At 56.9% G+C, this 23109-nt stretch overlaps 1 protein-coding gene across 1 annotated transcript; it reads right to left on the bottom strand.

Annotated features, from left to right (window-relative positions):
• Positions 1-2539: 2539 nt before the first annotated feature.
• On the bottom strand, positions 2540-21411 carry NGFR (nerve growth factor receptor). Its single transcript, XM_054585514.1, has 6 exons — positions 21265-21411; positions 14250-14391; positions 10667-11026; positions 6796-7048; positions 5413-5573; positions 2540-4747 (listed from the first exon to the last, which is right to left on the bottom strand). The coding sequence occupies exons 1-6, from the start codon at positions 21340-21342 to the stop codon at positions 4446-4448; spliced, it is 1296 nt and encodes a 431-aa protein (XP_054441489.1). The 5' UTR covers positions 21343-21411; the 3' UTR covers positions 2540-4445.
• Between the last annotated feature and the right edge of the window lie 1698 nt (positions 21412-23109).

Below are 23109 nucleotides of genomic sequence, written 5' to 3'. Positions count from 1 at the left end.
ATAAGCGGTCTAAAGAAAATGAGTGCAACGTGGTGTTCTCTGAACGTGGACTCGAGAAGCTTAATTTGGGTCCAGAGTATGGTGAGAGCTTCCCCAAGGTAGCACTGAACTGGGAGGTAACTTGGAAAAGAAGGGGAAAGAGTGTTCCAGACAGAAGGGACAGCATATGCCAAAGCCTCGTGGCTAGAGGGATCATCGGAGCTTGAGAAATTGTAGGATGGCTGGTCGGGCGGAGAACAGATTGACAAAGAGGGTGTCTGGAAGAGCTGGCAGGGGCCTCATGCAGCACTCAGAGGCCACATTAAAGATGGGGAGCTGGGGGAAGGGAGGGGGACATGGGGACATCTGCAATAATGTCAACAATAAAAATAAAGAAAAATGCCCTGGCTGGTGTGGCTCAGTGGATTGAGCGCCGGCCTGAGAACCAAAGGGTCACCAGTTTGACCCCCAGTCGGCACACATGCCTGGGTTGTGGGTCAGGTCCCCAGTGCGGGGCGCGTGAGAGGCAACCACACACATTGATGTGTCTCTCCCTCTCTTTCTCCCTCCCTTCCCCTCTGTCTAAAAATAAATAAGTAAAATCTTTAAAAAATAAATAAAGCAGAAAAAAAAGATGGGAAGGTCACAAAGCATTTTCATTAGCCCTCAGGGGGGAACAGGAGAAAAGGGGTGGAGGTTAAGCTGAAGAAGGGCAAACGGGTTTTCCACAGTTTGGTGGTGGGAGTGCAAATATCTGGTACAATGTCTTCAAGGTTTTCTGCCCCCCGAATCCACCCCCATCCGAGAGCCCTAAGCCACCTCTGTACCCCTCAGCCAATCCCGCGTGCTCTGAGCCAGTTTTAGAATGCCTTCTCTTCGCCATCCTCGTGGCCCCTTCTGGGCTTCGGGCCCCCGCGGACTCCACCTCCGCCCGTCCTGCTGCCCCCTCGCCCCACATACTGCAGCCAGAGCCAGTGCGCTCGACACTGGAAATCTGTCTGTGGAAACCCCCGCTCACCACCCTCAGAGGCTCCGCAGAGGCCTAAGGATGCCGTCAGATGCTTCAGCATGTCTCTTCGCAAGCCCTTCTCCGTCTGGCCCCGCTGACCTCGGCTCGCTTTCTGGGCTCTGGGCTCAGGAGCCTCCCCGGCCCTGTGTGCTCTGCTCTCTCAAGGGTCTTTGTTGAGCTGGTTTCTCTGCCAGGAACACTGTCCTCCCCGAGCTCGTTGATTCCACTCATCCCTAAGGACTCAGATTCAATGTCTCTGTTCTAAGAAACCTTCCCTAAGGCGTGGTAGGTGAGGGTCTGGACTGAGACCTCCCACTCACCCCTAGCATGGCACTGCACACCATCCAGGGCTTGTCTGCTATCTCCCCCTCAAGGACGTAAGATTGCTGAAGGCAGGGATTTGTGTCTCCCTCATTCACACAGGCAGCAACCGGCTCTCCTTCACCAAATCACAATGGGATTTCCTTAGGACAGGAATAGCACCTCCCTTGTCAGATTGGAAGGGGTCCTCGAGTCTGGGACTCTGTCTCCCATCAGATGGGAGGCTCCCTCGAGAAGGAGACCATCTCCCCATCACACCGTACACTGGGTGTTACCCAAGTCCCACCGTCATTTCTCCTACCTATGCGCACGGCCCACATACACCTTCCTCACAACCCTCACAGCCTGGGGCTGGAAGATGGAAGACAGCTGCCCCTCCAACTCATGCTTCACTCTTGGCAGGGGCTCCGCTGGCCCCTCCCACGATTTTGAGATCAGGAAGGCTTGTTTGCTTTTCTTTCCGGGAAGAGCAAACCTCCTGAGCTTTTCCCAACAACCACAAGCCAGCCCCAGCGGGGGACCTGGCCGAGGGATCAGCAGGGGCTGAGCAGCTCTGACCAGCTGCCTGGCCAGCCTAGAAGAAGGAAAGAGGCCTGGGGCCCGGAACCCTGCAGCCCAGGGTGCTCCCAGGCCTGGGCCAGGCAGGGCTCAAAGCCAGGCTGGCAGGAGCCAAGGTTGGGACCTGCCTGGGAGAGCCGCAAGGGAGGGGCCAGGTCAGGCCAGCCAGGCCTCCTCCTGGCCATCTGGAGCCAGGCCCTGTGCTTGTGCATGTGTTTGGGGCTGGGGGGAGGTGGTGGTGGTGGATTGTCTTCCAGGCCATGTGGGTGGCTGGGAGCCGCAGGGTTGTGACCTGGCCCTTCAAGCAAGCCTCTGGCTCCCCTGTGGTCACTTTCACTTCTGACATCTGGTCAAACTCACAGCTGGCCGGCTTCCTGCATGGCCATTTTCACCTTCCCTCTCCAAGGTCTGGGGGCAAAGGGCCCCCACTCCTTCCCTATCCCACATAAATTAACTCCATGGCTAGTACACGTGAATTTGCTGGATTTCTGTTAGAAGTTCCCCATGTGGTGTGTGCGTGTGCAGCAGGAAAACAGGACAGGAACTGCGTTGGAAATTCTACCTGGGTCCCTATGATGCATAGAAAACTCTGCCAACTCAAAACACGTGGATTTCCAGAAAATCACGGCACAAACTTTCTTTCTTTGCTATTTAATGTTCATCATTTATGTTTTATGTGTAAGTTTCAGGAGGGCCCAAGAAATGATTACACAGGATGCAAGGGGAAGGTGTCAGGGAGTCTGGAGCTCGCAGCCCCCTGCTAGGAGGCCAAAAGGGTTCCATCTCGGCCCAAAGGGAGGCAGGAGGGGCCCCAGAACCAAACACATGCTAAAACATACTTGCCACCCCCAACCCCCCTCCCTGACTGCTGGGGAGGAAAATAAATACACTCAGACTCTGTCCCACTCCCAGGTGCACAAGTGAGGGGACAGCAGGTGAGTTTCCTCCTCCCATCACAGACTGAAGTAAAAGAAATGCCATCTACATACAACGCTCCCAGTCCCTTACAGGGGGCTGGGAGAACCCTGGGCGGGGGAGGGGGTGGCTGTCAGTGCACACCCTGCTCTGGGCTCGTTCATGCTAAATAGACAGGGGAGCCACTCATTCCAACATCAAGCAAAACAGAACAGTCCGGGAGGGACCTCCAGGCCCCTTCCTGGCCCCAAGCTAGGGAAAAACTGTCCTTTGTAGGGTCCTCTAAACTTGGGACAAACCATCTAGGGGCTGGCTACAGTTTAACTCAATTCTTCCTTGCTCCTTTCCCACACTGGTCCACTTTTCTTCATTGCAACCTTCGGGGCCCAGCCGAACCCGTGGCTTCAGGGAAGGCGGGGATGTGGGGAACATTCCTCCATGCGCAGGCCCTTGGAAGACCGGCGCCAGCCCAAGCCTCAGCCGTCCTTGGCCTGCCAGACCCGGGGGCGAGGGAAGACAGCAAGCAGAGTTCAATTCCCTGTGATGCTTGTCTGGCAGCCGCCCCGGGCAGGATCCGGTCCCAGCCCAAGAGAAGGAACTTGTGGAGAAAAGATTTCTCATCCTGTGTGTGTGTGGATGTGTGTGTATCTGTGTTGCGGGCGGGGGGTCCTTAGCCCCTGACCCCCAGTACCGCCTGTGTTGGCGCTGGGTTGTTGCCAACACAGGGCAGGGACGGAGGGCACCTACAGACTGGGCCACATCACAGATGCCACACTGACACACCTGAGGGGGGACAGGAAGAAGGAAGCAGCACCCCTTTCCACAAACCCCCAAACCTGACCCGGGTCATGAGGGATCAATGGACCAGGCTTTGGGAAAAGCATCCCATCTCCATGGGGGTTGAACAGGCCTGGAGGTGGGGGAGGGTGGACCGGATTTGGCTGCAAGACATTTCCCAGAGGGTCACCTGGCTCATCTCTCCCAGCTCTTAAGAAAACCTGAGGCCTGTGCCCCTCGTTCAGAGAGGAGAAGGCCAGCCCACATTTGGCCGCCCGATCAGTGAGTGGCTTTGGGCCAGTCACTGCCTCTCCCTGGGCCTCAGTGTCCTGTATGTAAAACAAGGAGGGTGGACTAGACTTCAAACCAACTCCCTGCCGGCTCTGACAAGCATATGATTCTCTTCATCTTAGGCCAGAGGGGAGACGTGGTGGGGGCTGAAGGAGGGTTTAGGCCACGATGATGCTCCCTCATTCCCCAAGTTCACAGTGTAGAGTCCATGGCTCTGGTTCCTCAGTCTCTCTCTCTGAGTCTCTGGGGCCTTATCATCACCCCCAACACGATCCCGGTGTCAGCCCTCCAGGTATGGCACCTGCTGCGGTGGGAGGTGCTGGCCCATCTAGAAGTGTGGGGAGGAGGAGCAGAAGGCCAGGATGGTGAGGGGGCAGGGGGGACACAGTGGGAGAGGCAGCAGGGGCACTTCCGGTGCTGGAGAGGGAGTGTGGTCAGAAGCGATGGGGCCACAAGGGGCAACGACAGGGCTGTGGTTTAGGGGCCCGGGCGCCTCGGCCCTGCCCCAGAGAGCTCAGCTCTGATGCTGGCCCATGGGGATTGGCTGGAGCATCAGTCACTGGAGTCGGGGCAGGGCAGGGGCTCCGGGGTCCGCTCACACAGGGGACGTGGCAGTGGACTCGCTGCAAAGGCTCTCGACAATGTCGGCTCGCTGGATGCGGCGCAGGGCAGCCAGGAGGGCGTCGAGCGTAGCGCTGTCCTGGGCGGCCCAGCTGGCGAGCAGGGCCCGGACCGGGCAGGCCTCGTGGGTGAAGGAGTCTATGTGCTCAGGCTGGTAGCCCAGCTCGTCTGCCAGGTGCCGCCAGGTGTCCCCCGCAGAGCCGTTGAGCAGCTTCTCCACCTCCTCCCGCTTGGCCGGTGGCAGGCTGCTGTAGAGGCCTCCGTCCCCCTTGAGGGCTGCCAAGAACCCAGGGGATGTCAGACAGTATCCGCCAGGCCCCACCCCACCCCCAGTGTGTCTGGGCGTCTGAGAAGGGCTGAGACATTTCTCCTCCCAATCTGGGGAGGCCTCCAGGGCCTATGGCCCCCCAAGGATGGCTAAGATGAGGTCCCGGATTGGGGGCCAGGCTGTGGAGGGGCCAGGCAGGGACGCTGACTCCCATGCCCCCCGCCCCCCGCCCAGCCCCAGCACTCTTCCTACTCCCTAATGCCTTCCCCGCCCCCCAGCAATTAATCAAAGCAGAGGAGGAGACGGGAGTTTTAAGTCCCAGACTCAACTGCAGCAAGTGTCCTGGAGCTGGGTTATGGGCCACTAAAATTATGGGACATAATTAACTACTTGTTCCTTAAAAGTCCAGGGCAGGAGGCTAATTGCAGCCACTTGGGGGGAGTAATTAGCCCCAGGGGGCACAATTAGCTTGATGAGTCTGGATGCTCCAATTTGTCAAATCCTCCATTTCCCAGTCGCTCCACAGGAAAGTACCTCCCACCCCTCCCCTTCCCTCATCTTCTGTCCTACCCAGAGGCACGGTCACCAGCCTCTCTGGCAGTCCTTCCTACAGTCTAACCTTAATCACGCCTGATCACCCTGCCTCAATCCCCTTCCCCACCCTGCTGCTCACCCTGGCCCGCGGCCGTCTGTGTGTGGGGTTGCTGGTCATGTAGGCTCTGGCTGTCCACAGAGATGCCACTGTCGCTGTGGAGTTTTTCTCCTTCGGGTGGGGGGGTCTGGTTCACGGTCCGGCTGTTGGCTCCTTGCTTGTTCTGCTTGCAGCTGTTCCACCTGGAGCCAGAGCGTAGGCCCGGCCTCAGCGGGGAGGGGCCGCACCAGCCAAGTGGCCAAGGCGTCTGTGCTCCGCTGCGTAGGGGCCAGGGGCGTGGGAGGTACCCAGCTCTAACCCCAGCCCCCGTGCCTAAGGTTCTCCTTTCTCCACACAGCTGCCCCGACCTAGGCTGGAAGCACCGAGAGGACAGAGGCACCAGGGCTCGGTGCACACGGCACGTGCTCAGTAAATGTCCATGGAATGAATGACGCATAAATGACTGACTTTCTAGAATCCCGCTTCTCCCAGTACACCCTTATAAATTATTCACACATGTGTGCAGGACACATATAGTACAAGGACTTCCTCTACTATTATGAGCACTAAGAAAAAACTGAAAACAAACCAAATGTCCCTCAATAGGAGGCTGCTTAAATAAATTATGACCCATCCGTATTACTGAACGAGTGGTTATAGACAATCAGATAATCTGTATGTCCCAAAGGAAGCTCTCCTGAGGGAGATGAGTGAAGGAGTTGTAGAAATATGTAGAGTGTGATCCCACTAAAATATATATTTGCCTGTGTATTTACGTATAATGTATATTATGTAAAAAGTTTTATGTGCCTGTGTTTATAAATGCACAGAAAATGACTAGAACAGATCCAAACAGATTCTGATGATGAAAGAGGGAGGATTTGGGGAGAAAAAAGGGAGCTTTTGCCTTTTGCTTTACAAGACATTACTCTTGTTTGTATTCTCTCAAACAAGCATATATTACTTTGATTTTTTTAAAATATGAAAAATGCACTTAAACATTTGCCATCTGGGAGTTCTTGCACACCCTGGGTTTCTGGGTGTGGATGCCACGGCTTCCTGAGTGTTAGGTTGGAGGGAAGAGACATATGCATGTAGGGAGCCGTGTGTGCGTATGTGGGGTTCGGGGACTGAGGACAGAGGCAGCTGGTAAAGCATGCTTTCCATGTGCAGCTGCGGGCTGGGGAGCCCAAGGAGGGAGCAACATGAGAGTGGGGTGGTCCTGACCGGGACAGGACGGGGACAGTCACCCTCCCTACCTCCTGTTCACCTGCCATGCCCTGGTGTGGAGCAGCTAATGCTGAGAGGGGAAGAGCTTGGTTTGGGGTTGAGTTAAAAGAGCATGTGCACTTTCAGGTCAAGGTCGCAGTAAAGCCCACCTTGAGAGCAAAGGTCCCCTTCTCTCTCCCCCACCCCTTCTCTCACCTCTTGAAGGCGATGTAGGCCACGAGCCCCACAACCACGGCGGCCAGGATGGAGCAGTAGACGGGGATGAGGTTGTCCGTGGAGCCTCGGGTCACCACGGGCTGGGAGCTACCCATCACTGTAGTCGCCACATCGGCCATGGTGCTAGCCACAAGGTCTTGCTCTGGAGGCGCCTCGGGCTCCTGGGTGCTGGGGGACGTGCTGTCTGAGCCCTCAGGGGGAGTGGACCGCGTGATCCAGCGGCCAGGGATCTCTGGGAGGAAGGGTGACAGCGTTGAGCGCCCACACCCCTCAGGCCCCCCTTTATGATCTGACCCACCCCGCGCTTCTTCCTGAGCCCAGCCTGCTCCAGGTGCTCGTTGCCCAGGCGTTACATGGGTGGGGGAGGGCTGGACATGCGTACATGATGTCATGATGAGGGAGAAGAGCAAGAGCCTGGCAATCAGGAGACCTAAGTGCCCCTTGGCTGGGTCACTGACTTGCTGTGTGACTTTGGATCAGTCCCTTCAACTCTCAAGACCTCCATTTCCCTGTCCACAGAATGCGGATATTAAGAGAGATGCTCTCTAAGCCCCCTGCCATCTTGGGGGTAGCTGTGGTCCTAGGAATCTATGCTGCCTCCCCTGGAGGCCCAGAACCTGGCATGAAAGTGTGCACACGAAGAAGAGAAGGTAAGCCCGGGAAGCCTCTCGCTGGAAGCGCTCTAGGAAATGTTGTAACCTCTCTGGCCCCCGGTTGCTCCAATGGCTCCAGTTACCCATGTCTTAAGGAAGGATGAGGGTGCCCAGGTACCCTGCCCCACCCCACCTCCCCCAAGCTGGCACCCAGCCTCCTTTCCAGTCTCTGCTGTCTCATCTCTAGGCTTGGGCAGGGCGAGGGTGCCATGTAGGGTTGCTTCCCTCCCGCCAGTCCTTGGACAGTGCCTACCTAGCCCGTTTCCTGCCCCGCATGGCCCTCACTCCATCTGATCTTGCCACCGAGAGAAGAGAGTGTCAAGTAGCTGTACCCTCCTTGGGGAGGAAGCAGGCTGTTGGTGGAGAGAGGGCCTCTGGAGCAGGCACTGCCTAGCACCTCAGGGGGCAGGAGACTGTCCCTTGCCACCCACCTAGGCCCTCTCATGCCAGCCAGGCACTGCCAGCCTCCCTGGCAGGGCACCTGGCTACGTCCTGGCCCCAGTGGGTGGGATTTTCCATTCTGCCACCCAGGTGGGGGCAGTTCCTAGGGTTGTGGGCTCTGGATGGCCTGAGGGTACCTGTCCGGGCAAAGCTGCTTTCCCCACCTGTCCTCACTTCCCACACCCGGGGCTGGGAGGGAAGGCAGAGAGGACATGCCAATGGGATAATGGGGAAGGCATTTTGCTCTTTAGCTCAGCCCCACCCATCTCCCAGTTCGCCCACCCAAGTTGGAGTCAAAGGTGCCCACTGGTCTCTGGGCCTCCTTGGTTCAAGACTAAGAAGCTTCAAAGGGCCTGGTTTTCAGCACCTTCTGAGGGGTAAGGGTCCCAGATGTGAATCTGGAATCCATTTGTCTGGCACTGGGGAGGGGGCTGCCATCCGCTGCCCCATCCCACCTCCCAGCATCTCAGTCCTGGGAGGGGGTTGAGAGGGTGGGGTGGGAAGTGGAGGAGACAGAGCCCTGTCTTTGGCAGCCCCCGATGGGGCGTTAAGACTGGGGAGGGTCTGCTCTTGCCCCGTTAGGAAATGGGGCCAGAGGGTGGGGCAGCCTGAGCCCTGAGGCTGAAGGTATGGCAGTGAATCAGGCCAGGACAGAGACTCCAGAGCAATGGGAAGGGCTGAGAGACGGTGATAAGGGACAGGCCAGGCTGAAGACAGCGCTGTCCGGGGCACTGCCCCCGCATTTCTCCAATACCCTCTGATGGGGGCTGGGGGGATGAGATCCAGATGTGGCCGTGTCCACTAGCATTCCAACCCGCTAAGCCCTTGGCAGGTTCTGACAGCCGTTTCCGGAATGGGAGCTGTCAGACCCGGGGGTGGAAAGAGAGACCGGGTTATCCCTCCTAAATCCAAATTTCACTAGGGCAAAGGGGAGGGCCTGCGCTTCTGCCCCAAGGGCGGGTGAGTCACCATGTCGACACCTGAAATGTATGTGCAAGATAGTAGAACGCACTGGAGGGGAAGGGGGCACCAAACCCTGAGTCAAATCCAGTTTCCTGAAATGTGTCCTGTGCCCCAGAGCTGACACTTAACCCTTCAGAGGCCGGAGTGAAGAGGGACAGAGGGGCGAGGATAAACAGAGCCCTTGGGGTACCTCCGCCTTTGGGGTGACTGGGAAAGCGGGTTGCTATCTGGGAGAAATCTGTGACTACCCCAGTACCGCACAGCCCACCCCTCCTCCAGCGCCACCTTTCTTTGCTTTAACTGCGCCCCTGACTAAGTCTCCCCACCAACTCGTCTGAACTTGCTCATGGAGCTGTGCTGCGTGCCTGCCTGTTGCCAGCTGCTGAAACTCCCTCCCTGCTCTGCCCTGTGCCTGGCGCCACTTGCTTGTCTCCTAGCCCCGGGCAGTCGCCACCAGAACGGCGATGTTCTGTACCCCAGTCCTCCCACCCCGCACCCCAAGACAGAAAGCTGCACACGCACACCTGGCCACAGCCCAGCTTAACAGCCCTCTGCACCTGAGCTCCCTGAGCCAGAAAGGGTGGGCGGTGGCAGGCACGGCTGTGTGGGAGCCAGGGTCAGGCTGGAGGTGGCTGACTGAAGGCAGAGGCTGTGCTGCCTCCACCAGAATGAGGGATTTCCTGGAAACTGAGTGCTGGGACCTTCTCTCTCATCAGACTGAGGCATTGAACCTGGGGCTCCCTAAAGGAGGCGCTGCGTTGCCTGCTCGGAGTGAGGGTATCCTGCGGGTTAGGGAAATAGCTAAATGGGCACCCAGCCACAGGGCGATAGAAAGTAAAGGCATCGTCCACCTCTCCCTGCGGTGGGAAAGCGCACCCATCTCCCCGGGACAGATGTCACCAACAAAGACCAAAACTGTTCTTCTCTGATGCCATGGTGCTTGCTCCCCCCATCCCAGGAATCACGCCGTCTCCTTCGGACCTGTGCCTGGCTAAGGTGGGCACACCCAACTCCCATACACCCGCCGGGGAAGCCAGCGGAGGCCTCCACATGCGCCCTGCCTCTTCATCCTTGGGCTCCTGCCGCTCCTCTTCTTACTCCTCCCCAAAAGCCCTTCCCCCATGACTTCCTTAGCGTCCCCTGGGTCCAACATCATCCTTCACTAAACTGTGAAATGACTGTTGATCCCACACCCAGATACCACAAGTTGAAAACAGACCAGCCACCTTCTCTAACCCACAACAACACTAGTAACCATATGACCAGTGGGGAAACTGAGGTCCAAGACAAGAGTGACCTCCTTTACTAACATCGCTCAGATAGCAAGTGACAGGGTAGACCCCATCTTAGGCTCCAAGGCCACAAACCAGCATGGACCTAGACCAGGCCTCGGAGGGCAAGGGTCCCAACTCCTGAGGGTCCTCCAGCCCCTTTTCCAGTTCAGAAAACCTGCCTGAAGGATCAAATGTGTTTGCTCTGTGCTCTGCTTACAGTGGCCACTTTCCAGCTGCTTATCTGCGACCTGTCCAATCCCCAGCTAGCAGCCACAGATTAATGAGCCCTGGAAAATGAGTTAGAATGTAGTAGCTGCGGCCTGGGAGGATGATGATGGCTTTCCAAACACTTAGCCGAAATGACGAAAGAGTGAAAGGGGGCCTTTGCTGAGAAGGATAGAAGTCACTTCCTCTGACAGGTTTCAGGGAAGGTGGCCGCTGCTCAAGGCCAGGCCTGGCCCTTCCCGACCCCCAGGGGGCGCCCTTCCCCCGCCTGCAGCCGGCCCGCGGCGCGCTCACCCTCGCACTCGGCGTCGGCCCAGCGCGTGCACTCGCGCACCTGGCGCTCGGTGTCCTCGCACACGGTGCACGGCAGGCACGGGTCCACGTGGTTGGCCTCGTCGGAATACGTGCCATCGGGACACTCCTCGCACACGGTGTTCTGCTTGTCCTGGCATGAGAACACGAGGCCCGAGCCCGCCTCGCACACGCGGCACGCCTCGCAGCGGCCCGTCGTCTCGTCCTGGTAGTAGCCATAAGCGCAGCGGCACACAGCGTCGTCAGCCTCCACGCAGGGCGCTGACATGCTCTGCAGGCCCACGCACTCGGTACACGGCTTACACGGCTCAGTGGCGCTCACCACGTCTGAGAACGTCACGCCTGCGGGCAAGCGGATGGGGGGGCAGCGGCAGGCCCACACTTTAGCCGCCTGCCTTTAGGGTCGCAGGGGCTTCAGGTCCTCCTGCCCTCCTCCACCCGCGGCCCGGGCACTGACTCCCACGTCCAGCCTCACACCCCCACAGATTCCCACCCTCCACGCTGCGGTGCTGATTCCAGGTCTGTGAAAGCCTGTGGCAGCACACTGGGAAGGAGGAAGAAGATCAGAAGCCCCAGGCTGTGCAGGCCGCGGAAGCCATGGCCCTGAGGCTTGGCAGGGTGACCCCAGCTGGCGCAGGTAAATTTCCCGGCAAATTCTCTTAGAGAGCTCTGAGCCCTGTACCCTTGTTCCCAGCAAGATTAAGGAATAATCGGAGCGTGGTTCCCACCCAGCCCTCCCCGCAGGCCAGAGCTGGGTGGTGAAGCCAGCCCAGGTATGGGGCCTTCCCCAGGGAACCTCCCGCCTCAGCTGCCCTGCCACAGGCTGGGGATCAGATGTGGGAGTAACTGGGAGTAACTGGGAGTAATTGGGTTAGACGGAGTAATTTCCCCCACGGCGCACCAGCCTTGGCTCTTGAGGGTGGGGATGGGAATCCCGGCAAGCAAGTTCAGGTACAGCAGGAAGGATTGAAGCTGGAAAGCAATAAGGACGTGCACATAGCATCCTCTGCCCTTTCAAATGGCACAAAGGGGAGATTTCCAAGCTCAATCTCAACTCCTGCTCTCTTAATTAATGGGTGTGAGCTCCATAATAAGGGGAGGGACGCCAGGGACACGGGGGTCCTCAGTTCCCTGTGAAGAAAAGGGGAGGCACAGAGCAAGTCCCCTTCACCCCTTCCAGCCCAGGGCGGGGAACTCGCGCCAATCTGAAGCCAAGAGGATGCATCCTGGCTCCAAGGGGAGAAAGAGCAGCGATTTAGCAACCTGAGGACCAGGGAAGGTCGGCTCAGAATGCGGAAGCACAGGTAGAGAGAGCAGCATCTCCTTGAAGGGAAATCAAGGCCTGTTGTAGGGTCTGATCTCAAAGTTCTCTAAAGGCACCAAGAGACAAGAGGGAGCAGTGGGTCATCATCTTGGGGGAGGTGGGTGGAGAAGCAAAGACTAGAACCAGACGGAAGTGAAAGGGAAAGAAATTGGGGAAGGAGAGAAGAAAAGACAGTCAGTTCTGGCAGAAGGACCCCTGTGTTTCTCTCCATAGGGAGCAGGCAGATCTGGATTCAGAAAGGCTTCCATCACTAATTAGCTGTGTGACTTTGGATGTTTTACTTAACGTCTCTGAGTTTGTTTGTTTTTTTTCCTTTCTCTGTAAAATAGGGAATACTATCTCCACTCTCAGGGTTATGGTGAGGAGTAAGTGAAATTCCACTGTAAAGCCCTTGACACACAGCAGGGATCCTATAAATGCTGGGCCCCATGGGGTGAGCAATGATAAGTACGGTGAACTTCAGTAGCAGAGATACAGTCAGACAGCAGAAAGGCAGGATTTCCAATTTAAACAAATAAGAGGCTCCTATCTGGTTGGCATGTGGCAGGGGGTTGGGTATAGTCACCCGGGAGGGGAAGGGAGGGCCCTGCTCATGGGAAAATACAGAAAATTAGCAGAAAATTCCTGGGAGAGGGTTTTAGGGGGTGGGAAAAATGTGGTCTTTTTTGGCAGAGAATGAAGGCAGGAGCTTAATGGGTTTCCTTGTGGAAACGTTTTGAGGATAGAGGGAAGGTCCACTGGGGTCTCCATTCCATAAAGTGGGCTTGTAAAGGCGGCCTGTTAATGCAGCTGGTGGGGAGTGGGGGGCGGAGGGAAAAGGAGGGGAACAGACGGAGGAAATGGGAGGGAGGATTCCTGCCACCACCTCGAGCGCGCCGCCCCTCCCCCTCCCCAGAGATGCCAGAGCCTTCCTCTCCCAGGCTCTTCTTCCCCACCCCTTGCTTTGACTGACGGTGAGTGGGGCCCCATCCTGGGAGACTTAGGGTCCAGTGGGGAGAGGCCCCTGGGAAATGGGAGGGGCAACCTTGGGCGGCTGCAGGGTAGGCAGTAGTTGGCCAGTCCTTCCCTGGTATGGAAACCCTGTTAGGCCAGGGCAGGTGGCCAGATGGTGAGGCTTCACAGGATGTCCAGCCTCCCCATGCAGTCCTAGGCATCTCTACGCCGGGGGATGGAGTACAGGATTCATAAACACAGAGACAGGAAAACGGTGTGTTTGGGAGCACCAAGGAGCCGCGGTTGCCTGAAGGGTGGAGACGTGCAGGGGCTGCTGGTGGTGGTGGGAGGCATCCGGAGTAAGACCGGGCTGGCAGGTGGGTTCAGGGTTCCCCGTTCCTGCACCCTCGTTCCCAGAGTGATTATAGACTGGAGTGCGGTTACCACAGGCCCTCCAGACGGGCTTTGAGTGCCAGGTTAGAAGGCAGGATCTGCCTGTTGGCAGCGAGGAAAGGTTTCCGGGCAGGGTCAGGAAAAGAGTACTGAGCCTGTTGCCTGAAGGCAGCAACTGAGGCTGGGGGCAGCCTGTATGGCTGAGGCTCCTGACTCAGAAGCGCACAGAATTGAGACCCCAGCCCCACCGTCCCTCGTCCTACCTCCTGCAGCAGCCCTGAAAGACAGGATTCTCTCCCCTTCCCAAGGAAATCTCAGGTAGGAATGGCCACAGCCCCCCAGCTGACATCGCCCCACCAGAAGGACTTCCTTCCAATACTCCAGGCCCCATCCCTGCTGCCTCTGGAAAGCTCTACTTCCTTAGTTGGAGCTGGAGAGCAGTGGGTCTTGGGGGGAGGGGTGGCCACGCCCTCCCAGGATCCCCCAAGGTCAGTCTCCTGGGCAACCAGGATTTGATCCTCTTGCCCTCCCCCCTCCAAAACACCCGAGGGCAAGTGGCAGCCATTGATTTTGCAGTGCAGATGATATTTTTAGCTTGTGTTAGTATCAGCTACTCTTCCCACCTGGCCACACTCTGCTATCTGGCTTCTCTGCTTGGAGGCTGGGAAGGGGCTCCCCCTCGGGATCCCCCATCAGGTTCCCCTCCTTCCTCTGCATACCTCTCTCACCCATTCTCAGCTTCCCCTCTCTGCCTCCTAGCCTGCATCAGACCCACTTCTGGTGCCCATGCAGTGGTGGGCAGGAGACCCTGCCAGGAAGCAGAGGATTTGTAAGCCTCTCCTGAACATGCTCCTCCCCAGCCCCTGGCTCCCTTCCATTCCTCTCCCCTTTCCCCACCTGCCACCCGTTACTCACTGTCCAGGCAGGGCTCACACACTGTCTGGTTGGCTCCACAAGGCTGGGCCACGCCCTCTCCTAGGTTGCAGGCTTTGCAGCACTCCCCGCTGTGAGTGTACAGGTCTGTGACGCATGCCTCCTTGGCACCTCCGAAGGACACCTGGGTGGTGGGGGCGGGGATCAGAAGGTCAGACTGGCAAGAGAAAGGAGAAGGAGTATCTTCTGAGGGATCAAACACCCCCTCCTAAAGCCTTCTATTGGAACCACCTGGGCCTGGATGAGCTCACCATGGAGGTATTAGGCACATCAAAGCTGGCAGGAAGAAAGGCAGAGGGGGCCAGCGACCCTTGCAGGCTGCTGGGGGTGTGAGGTCAGAGCCTCCCATGCCGACCCTCTGCAAAGTTCATCTTGGGGCTACAGCAACTCTTAGTTTCTCAAGGATGCTCCACATGGGGACAGCAGCTTGAGGCCCCGCAGAGGGCCTTCAGTTAGGGACCTCGTGAACGGTTGGATACGTTGCAGCTTGCCCAGGGCTTCCAGCCAAGGGGGCAACTGGAAGCTGAAGTCCAGTGAAAATGCCGTTTATGAAGGTGCACACCTGCAGGCTGCACCTACACAGATGAGAGCCTTTTCCTAACGAAGGCTAGCAGGGCCCTCTCTATTCCGGGCCCTGAATTCTACTGTTTCGTGTGTTATATATCCAACGGGAGGTATCTGTACCCAAGAACACAAGACAGAGGGGTGTGGGTCGTAGGTTGAAATCCTGACTGCGCTGGGAGCTCTGGCCTTCCCTGCTCTCCCTCTCTGAGCCTCCACCTCTCCACATAGACTGAGAGCTACAGCTCAGGGCCAGAGCAAAGGCCAGCCAACAGGCGAGAGTGTGGCGCCAAGACGTGCGCAAGGGCTGCCTGTTATCAATGATGAGAAAGTGGTGGCTCTCACCACTTTCTCACCAGGGTTTGATTTCCAGCCACCAGCCCCTCCCCCGCCCTGCCCCCCATGCAGCCAGGGGGAGCGGCTCTGGAACCAGAGGAAAGGGGAGTCGGGTTCCTGCCGCCGAGGCATCTTTGCTCATGGATGGAACGATTTAGCACCAGATTCCCAAGAGGGAGGGGCTGCTGGCAGCTTGCTTTATGTTTCTGTTCCTTAAAAAAAAAAAAAAAAAAATTTTCATGTCTAATAAAACTCCCAAGCCTGTTTCCCCAGCCCCAGACCATGCAGCTCCCATTCGGTACTGAGAGGAAGCGTGGGCCCTCAGGTTGGTTGTGGGAGCAGAGGGGAGCGCAGGAGGTCATTTTGGACATTCATCTGCATCCTCATTGACCAGACCACGGCCAAGAACACTCCTTCCCTCCAGTCCTTTTGAGATATCCTGAGATCTCACCAGGGTTAGGTGGAGGCAGGGAGATGGACAGATTGGATCAGACCAAGAGGCAGCCTGTGGTCCTCAAGTGACCAGCAGGAGGGTGCAGGCAGCCTAGAAGGGGGACCTTGGGTGTTGCCACCATCTCCTCCCAGGTGGGAGGAACACAGTGCTGGGAACATGTGCAGACCAGAAGTCTTGGGGGGAGTCCCAGATACAGACTTTCCCCCAATAGGCAAGTGAGATTCCAGAAGGGTCTGTTTGGATTTCTTTTCATCCTTTTAGGGCTCTGCTTAAATATCACTTCCTCAAGGAAGTGGGCCTGTGTCCCCCACCCCTCACAGATCATGCAGAATTACCCCCTCCTATGGTCTCCCAGTTGACTATTTGTGTCCGCTCTGACACTTTACAGGACTCCCTGCTGGACTGTAAAGGGTCGAGGGCCCATCTGTGGCTGACCCAGGGCCTGACATGGTACCTGGCACAAAATAGAGACCTCATAGAACCCCAGGGGACTGGTGTCCCCATAGCTGAGCTTTCCCACACGTCAAAGAGTTGCTGCTCTAATCACCTGATGTTTTTCATTTTAACCATGGAGGCTGCGCCGTTCTCTGACTCAGGAACATATCTTCATGGTTTCCCCATGACTCAGGGACTCACTATTTACACCAGTGATTATTCTGGGCTGCTATGCAGTGAAGCCCTTGTCATCTTTATCCCAAATTACCACACTCTCATCTCTTTGAGCTCTCCTGTCAGCTTTTTAAAATACTTCTTTCTGTCTCTTCCCTGCCCGTCCAGATATCAGTTGTCAATTCTTGCTGCTCCTGGAGCATGACCTGAGTGCCCATCCCACCATTTTAATCATTTAGGTCTTGTCGAATCTCCAGAAACTAGGTAACTAGCCTCAGCGGGAATGTGTATAAAATGAGTGTAGGTAGGATCTGAATGGTGGGGGGGGGGGGGGGGGTATCAATTTTTTGAGTTAAAAGTGTGAGCTATACTGCCTTTGTCCTCAGCGGCCGGCCTCTATGACTCTGAATCCTGGCTCATCACCTAGAGCGAGGTGACCTGGGACCAGTTTTGAATTTCTCTGTGCCTCAGTGTCTTCCTCATTAGGTCATGGCAGTACCTATAGGGTTGCTGTAAGCATTAAATGAATAAGATGTTTATACATGCTGGGAGCCCTCTTTTCTCTTTTCCAAGGTCTCTCTGGCTTCCTTTGTGGCTTTTGGCTGTGTTCCAGTTAGTTAAGGTCAGTAAAGACCCACGCTCCGGTTAGCTGAGGGGCTCTGTCTGCCGTAGATGTGGGTGGAGTGGCAGCCTCCCACAAGCCCCTCTTCTCTGAAGCCTGCTCTCCCTGCTGCAACCTTTCTTCTTTCTTCTTCTTCTCTTCTCCCAAGTCTGGCATTTGGAATCAAGGCCACATACTTTGTGACCTTGTGTTTCCCGTGATTGATTTGTTTCCTATTTCAAAACATTGCAGCTCTCAATGGGTAGTTCAGTTGATTGGACTGTAGTCCCCCAATACGCCAAGGTTGCAGGTTCGATCCCCAGTCACGGCACATAGGAGACTCAACCAATGAAGGCATAAATAAGGGGAACAACAAATTGATGTTTTCCTCTCTCTCTTTCAAGTCAGTAAATAATTTTTTAAAACATTGCAGATCTGATACTTAATAGTATGTTACTTTGGGTGAATTCTCAATCTCTCTGAGCCTCAGTTTTCCCCTCTAAAACACTGGGTGCTAGTATCTACTGCTCAGGGTTGCTGTGAAAATTAAATAGTTTATGCAAATCTCTCTGGTATATAATAGGATAAGTGCCTGGTGTGTACTAGAATAAATGTTAGGTCAAAAAGGCCTCTTGCCTTAGGGAAAGTGAACTGTCAAGCCTGGGGAGGAGGTAGTGGAGGGGGGCAGTTTAGCCATCCCACAAAAGAGGAACCCATCTAAGAGGAGGGTGCAACATAGATATAAAGATGTAGCCACCGGGTAGCTTGAGGAAGGCATGGGGACCAAAGGAGGATGGGTAATTTCTCTCCCTGAAGTTAAGTAATTCAGCAACTGTTTATCAGGCATTATATGAAATCGGAGTTTCTAATGAGACATGGTCCCTGATTTCTGTGGGAAACCAGTCTTGTGAGAGAGAGGAAATGCCACCCCAAACAGCTAGTCCAGAAGACAAGATGCTGCGAGGAAAAGACTTGAGGGAATGCCTTCCTCCCCTCTCTGACAGATGGGGAAACTGAGGCCCACTGAGGTCCCCCTGCTAAGTGGCCTGATGTGTGGCCCCTGCCATACCTCTCTTGGTTCAAGCCAGGGCAGTCTTGGGAAGCCAGGAGGGATGACTAGGATCCAGGCTAATTGCTCCAAAATGGCCAATTTACCAAAATGATAGAAGCAGTTGCCTGAAATTTACATTTATTACACTTACTCATTTCCAATTTGATTGGATGATTTCATCCCACTTTTGAAAATGTTTGCAATCATTTTATTTGTGCCATTTCAAAGCTTTCAAGAAACTAAGTACCCTTAGATAAACTGACTTAATAATCTAAAACATTTTTTTAAAATTAGACAAAATAGAAACCACACCAAAATAGTTGAAAGAATTTGAATATGAATGCTTCAGTGTGATAAATCCTAACGATTCACAACAGCTCCGGCAAAGGGCTCCATAGGTGAATGGAGCCATTAGCGACTGCCATAGTGCTGAAGATTTTTCAAATATGTGGAGGGTCTTTTGAGGTCGCTGCAAACCCAGGGGAGGCACCGGCATATGCCCCCCACCCGCACCCCTTTAGCTAGGGGCTGAGTTTGGGTTAGAAGAGGAAAGCTAATTGCTGAGGACGATGCCACATGAAGACTTTGAGGGAGCGGGGCCTCTGCGTGGAGCCAAGAGACCCAGTTCCAAACTTTGGTACCAAGGTCATAGGACAGGGATGTGATCTCCAGGGCTAGTTAGCGACTCAGGGCCACGCCTCCCTCCGTGCTCCGGAAGGGAGAGGGGGCTGGCGCACGGAAGAAAGAGAAGCTCCGAGCCAAGCATCCTGGATTCCGAGGGCTCCACCCCTTACTTACTGGGGGCGCCTGGTTTTGTGCCTGAAAGTCTGGGAGGTTCAGCTTCCTCAACTGTAAAATGGGAGTAACTAGATTTGCTCTGCTGGGACCTTATAAGGATTAAATAGCGCAAGAGAAATTATCCAGGGCAGCGCATGTCACACAGTAGGCACTCAACCAATTTTATTATTCCCGCCGCCCCACCCCTCGCCCCCAGGGAAGAATCTGTGTGCGCGAGTGGGACCGGGCTGGCACGGCCGGGCGGGGACACGTTCCTTCCCGGAGCCGCCTCCCCCAGCCGGCTGCTTGCGTTCTCCCATTTGCTGCCCTCACTGCATCCCTATTAGGCGCATTAGCCAGCCCCGCGGCTCCGGTTACAGACGTCTGAATGACAAAGTGCCTCCATTACCGGCGCGGCCGGCCAGCGGACCCGCCGGGACGCGCGCTCTGGTTTCAGCACTCTCCCGCTGCGGCCCAGGAAGAACTCGGAGCGCCGCGGTGCGCAGGGCCAGCCCGCAGAGCGCAGCGGCGAGGCGGCGGCGAGAGCCGCAGGGGCCGCGGGCGGCGGATCCTGCGCGGAGTCCGCCTCCCTCAGCCCCCAGGCCCTCCACGCCGAGCTCTCCTTCCTCGCCTCTTCTCCACTGGGGAGACACTCCCTCCAGCCCCGGTCCGAAGCCCACCCCCTCGCCCCTCGGGGATCTACACTACTGTCCGCCCCGGTCCCACCTCCCGGTTCCTCTTCCCGGCGGGGAAGCATTTCTAACACGCGCAGTTAGCAGACGTGCGCGAACAGTCACTCCCAAATCCCTGGAGAAAGCCATAGGTATGGACAGATCCAGGGAACCTGTCTGAGCTTCGGAATGGGGGCCAGCGCCCGGAGAGGGCCTCTACTCACCCAGCCTCCGTATTACACCACTGGCCTAATTTGGGATGTTGTCAAACCCACCCCGCCGAGAAATGCGGCTCTTACTCGGAGCTGGGACGCCGGGCTGCCCCCCTTAAAAGGTACGGGCAATGCTCAGCTGGGAATCAGGTGAGGGGCAGTCCAGCTAGGACTCTGGCTCAACTTGCGCGTGGGATCTAAGCTAAGTTGTTTCAAGTCTCAGAGCCTCAGTCTCCACGTCTGAAAAACGGGGATCTGGGAGCGCGATGCTCCCAGATGAATGAAGGTGGCAGGTCGACTGAGGACACCTCCTTTGCTAAACCTTCCAGAGCACTGCGTTCATGGTCCCACACCAGGTCACAAATCTTGATTATCTAGCCAGAAGTACCTGGCGGACTTAGATGTTTAGGATGACCCGCAGTCCTTTACCCAGTCAGAATCTGAGCTCAGCGTCCTCATCCGAAAGTTGGGCGGGGCGCGGGCGGAATCCCCACGGATCTGGTCGCTGGAGCGGAGAGAACAGCGGGCGCTGCTGTGTCCGGGTCACTTAACTTAATGGGGGGCGGACGCGCAGCCCCAGTGGCGCCCGCAGCTGCGGAGGGCACTACCCTCACGCCGCAGCGCCCCCTGTGGGTCGCCATCGCCGGCGCGACCCTGTGCTGCACGCGAGCCCAGAGCTTCCCAGCCTGACGCGTCCGGCGCTCTGCACCCCGAGACTTGGCGGCGGCCGGATCCGGTCAGACAACGCCCACTCCATCCCTTCCTGTCCGCTGTGCCGCTTCAAAGCGCAAGACTAAGCGCTTCGGAGCAGCCCGTGAGTCGAGGGGGAATCAGGGGAACGGGTTCGCCCCGGCAAAGTGGGCGCTCCCTTCCCAACCTCGGATCCCCAGCGCAATTCCCCGCCTGGGCCAGGCCGCGAGAAAGAGCGTGCGACAGGAGCGGGAAACCTCCGTTCCTCTGCTCTCTCTTCTGGACTCTGTCCCTCGGCGGGCCCGCGGGGCCCCAACCACCTTAGGGCGGTCCGCTCTTCCTTCTCCGTCCTCTTTCATTTTGCTTCCATCTCTCTACCTCCCTCGCCGCCGTCCCTTTTCAACCCTCCGCAACCCACTTTCTGTCTCGTCAGAACCGACGACCCCCACTCCCCGAAGCGCTCCCTCCCACGCCCCTCCCCCCCATTGTCTGGCCAGTCCTCATTGTCCGATGCCGGGTCCCCTCTGTCGCTTCGGCCTCCTCCCCCATTGTTCCATCCCCTCGTCTCCAGCCCCGCTCCCCTCTCACATCTCTAGTCCCCGTCCCATTCTTCATCCTTCCCTAGCCTGGGGTCCCATCCCACGACCCTTCAGAAATCAAGAAGCTCAGCGGGAAAGTCGCCTGGAGATCCCAGCATTAAAGCGCCCTCTTCCAAAGAGCCCAGGCATCCAAGGGCTCCAGGACCTCCTCCTCAGAGACCCTTCCCGGCTTCTCCACACACACGCCCATGTACCTGAGCACCCGCCTCCGTGCGCACCTCCGGCCCGCATCTCTGTCCTGGATCCCAGGGTCTCCTCCGCGCCCTGAGAACCCTAGACGCTCCTCCGCGGATCCTGGCACCAGAGCTCCTCTCCCGCTATCCAGCCCCAGCACCGGGGACCCCAACGCTCTGTACTGTTTTCCCTCGGGGAAACCTGAACCCACCGGGACTCCGGTCCCGGGTAAGGGAGTGGGCTCCCCTCGGGCGACACTCACCCCCAGGAGAAGCAGCAGCAGCAGCGGCGGCAGCAGGCGCGGCCGGTCCATGGCGCAGCCCGCAGCACCTGCCCGCATCGTCCGCCTCCCGAGGCAGCGCCCGGCTTCCAGTTAGTCCGCTCCGCAGACGGATAGGGCTGTGATGCGCTCCGGCACCCGCCCCCCGGAGCTGGCCGAGGCTCCGCTCCCTTTGGCTGCGGGCGGGAGGGGCTGGGAGAAGCCAGTGCGGCGGCCCCGCCTCCTCCCCGCCCAGCCCGCCCACCCCCGGAACCGCGCCCGCCCTCCCCGCTGCCTCAGGGAGGGGAGAGAGGGGAAGGGAGGGTGCGCGGGGAGACGCGTCCGCGTGCCCCTCTGCAGTTTCTCCGCGCCCCGGCCCTCAGAGCCTCTCCACTACCTCGCCCCGGTACCCAGAGCGCCCGGCCCGCGCTAGGGCGCATCTGTCCCGGATGCTGTGGGCCCCGGACCAGGGCGGCGCCGGCTCCCCTCAGGCTGCGCTTACCCGCAGGATCCGCCCTTACCCATCTTCCTCTGCCATCCGTCCCCGGCATCTGGCTTCAGCTTCTCCTCTGGTGCTCGGCTCCTGCCCAGCCTTTATCAGCAAGATGCCCACTGCCCGCCCTGCCTGTCATCTTCTGGTCCATCTCCTACCCCTACCTCTGCCCCTTCCCAGTGCAAAGGCCTAGGGAGAGGGGCAGAGAGGAGTAGCGGATGGCCTGACCATGGAACATTCAAGGTGAGGTCCATCCCAATATCACCTGAATTCTCAAAAGGTGGGTTTGAAGGGGTCGCAAGTACGCAGGCAAAACACAGGAATACACACACTCTCAGCTCACAAATATGTACTTATGTACCACATATGCCCACACCATCCTCATGCATTGATGTGGACCTGCCCATTCTACACATGTTTGTGCAGCTCCACACTCAAGCACACATGCACGCTCATTACACATGCGGCCATAACAAACACATACCTACACATTCACACACATATACATACATGTACTTGTCACCTCCACACAAGCCCTCACAAGCAGTCTCTTGCACAAGTGCACACACACATTCATGAACACACACACTTAACACCCATACACACACAGATGTATTCTCAACAATATACCTCCTCTAGACTATTTCCATTAGCTTATGAGTTTCCTGCAGGAAGGGTCTATGGTTTCTTATCTGAATGCCTGGTACCCAATAGGTGTTCAGAAAGGTCTGTAGAAAGGAATAAATGGAAAAGTGGTTGGATGGACTCACATCCAAAGACCCATCCATGTGCCAGGCAATCATTCCGCACTCACTGTGCGCCAGAAATCTTGGCAGGTCCAAGTCACAGGCCCAGCAATCAGGGAGTGTGCCCGCAGTCTTTTGGTGGGAAGAACTCCCCCGCCACAACACACACAACTTGATGCTCACCATTGCCTGTACCCACTCTTTCCTGGTTCCCAGACATGAAGGCCCTGCAGCACAGAGCTGTGGGAGGCACGTCTACAAAAGCCATGCCAGCACCCTGATCTTGGCCATGCATGGACCTCATTTTCGACTTTGAAAAAAATAGCACTTATCTCCCACATCACAGGAAGGAGAGATCAGTGCAATTGTGAAGAGGATGTGCGTGCAGTTGGTAGGTGATTTCCTAGATCAGCTGAAGCTGATTCATTCATTCATGGGGAGAAATTTTTGCCCCGTGAATTTCCTGTGCAACCGACAAACTCCAGGGGGAGAGCTGCAGGGAGGACACAATAGACAACGCTGGGCATGAATGTGGATGAGCCACCCCCAGGATGGCTGGGCATAAGCCGGCAGCTCCCCGTCTTTAGAAATCACTGAGGAGTCCCGCCT

This window comes from Pteronotus mesoamericanus, unplaced genomic scaffold, assembly GCF_021234165.1.
Source record: "Pteronotus mesoamericanus isolate MK-2021 breed Mesoamerican mustached bat unplaced genomic scaffold, CSHL_Meso_final contig_84, whole genome shotgun sequence".
In the NCBI taxonomy this organism is placed as follows: domain Eukaryota; kingdom Metazoa; phylum Chordata; class Mammalia; order Chiroptera; family Mormoopidae; genus Pteronotus; species Pteronotus mesoamericanus.
Note: the sequence above shows the minus strand (reverse complement) of the source record. Positions and strands in the feature narration are given on the sequence as shown.

Bases quoted from the DNA above. Each gene is read 5' to 3' on its own strand.
- NGFR (XM_054585514.1), bottom strand. From the start codon at position 21,342: ATGCGGGCAGGTGCTGCGGGCTGCGCCATGGACCGGCCGCGCCTGCTG. The intron at 14,392-21,264 runs GTGAGTGTCGCC...CCCACCACCCAG, and splicing joins TGCTGCTGCTTCTCCTGGGG to GTGTCCTTCGGAGGTGCCAA. The intron at 4,748-5,412 runs GTGAGCAGCAGG...GGTTCTTGGCAG, and splicing joins ACAGACGGCCGCGGGCCAGG to CCCTCAAGGGGGACGGAGGC.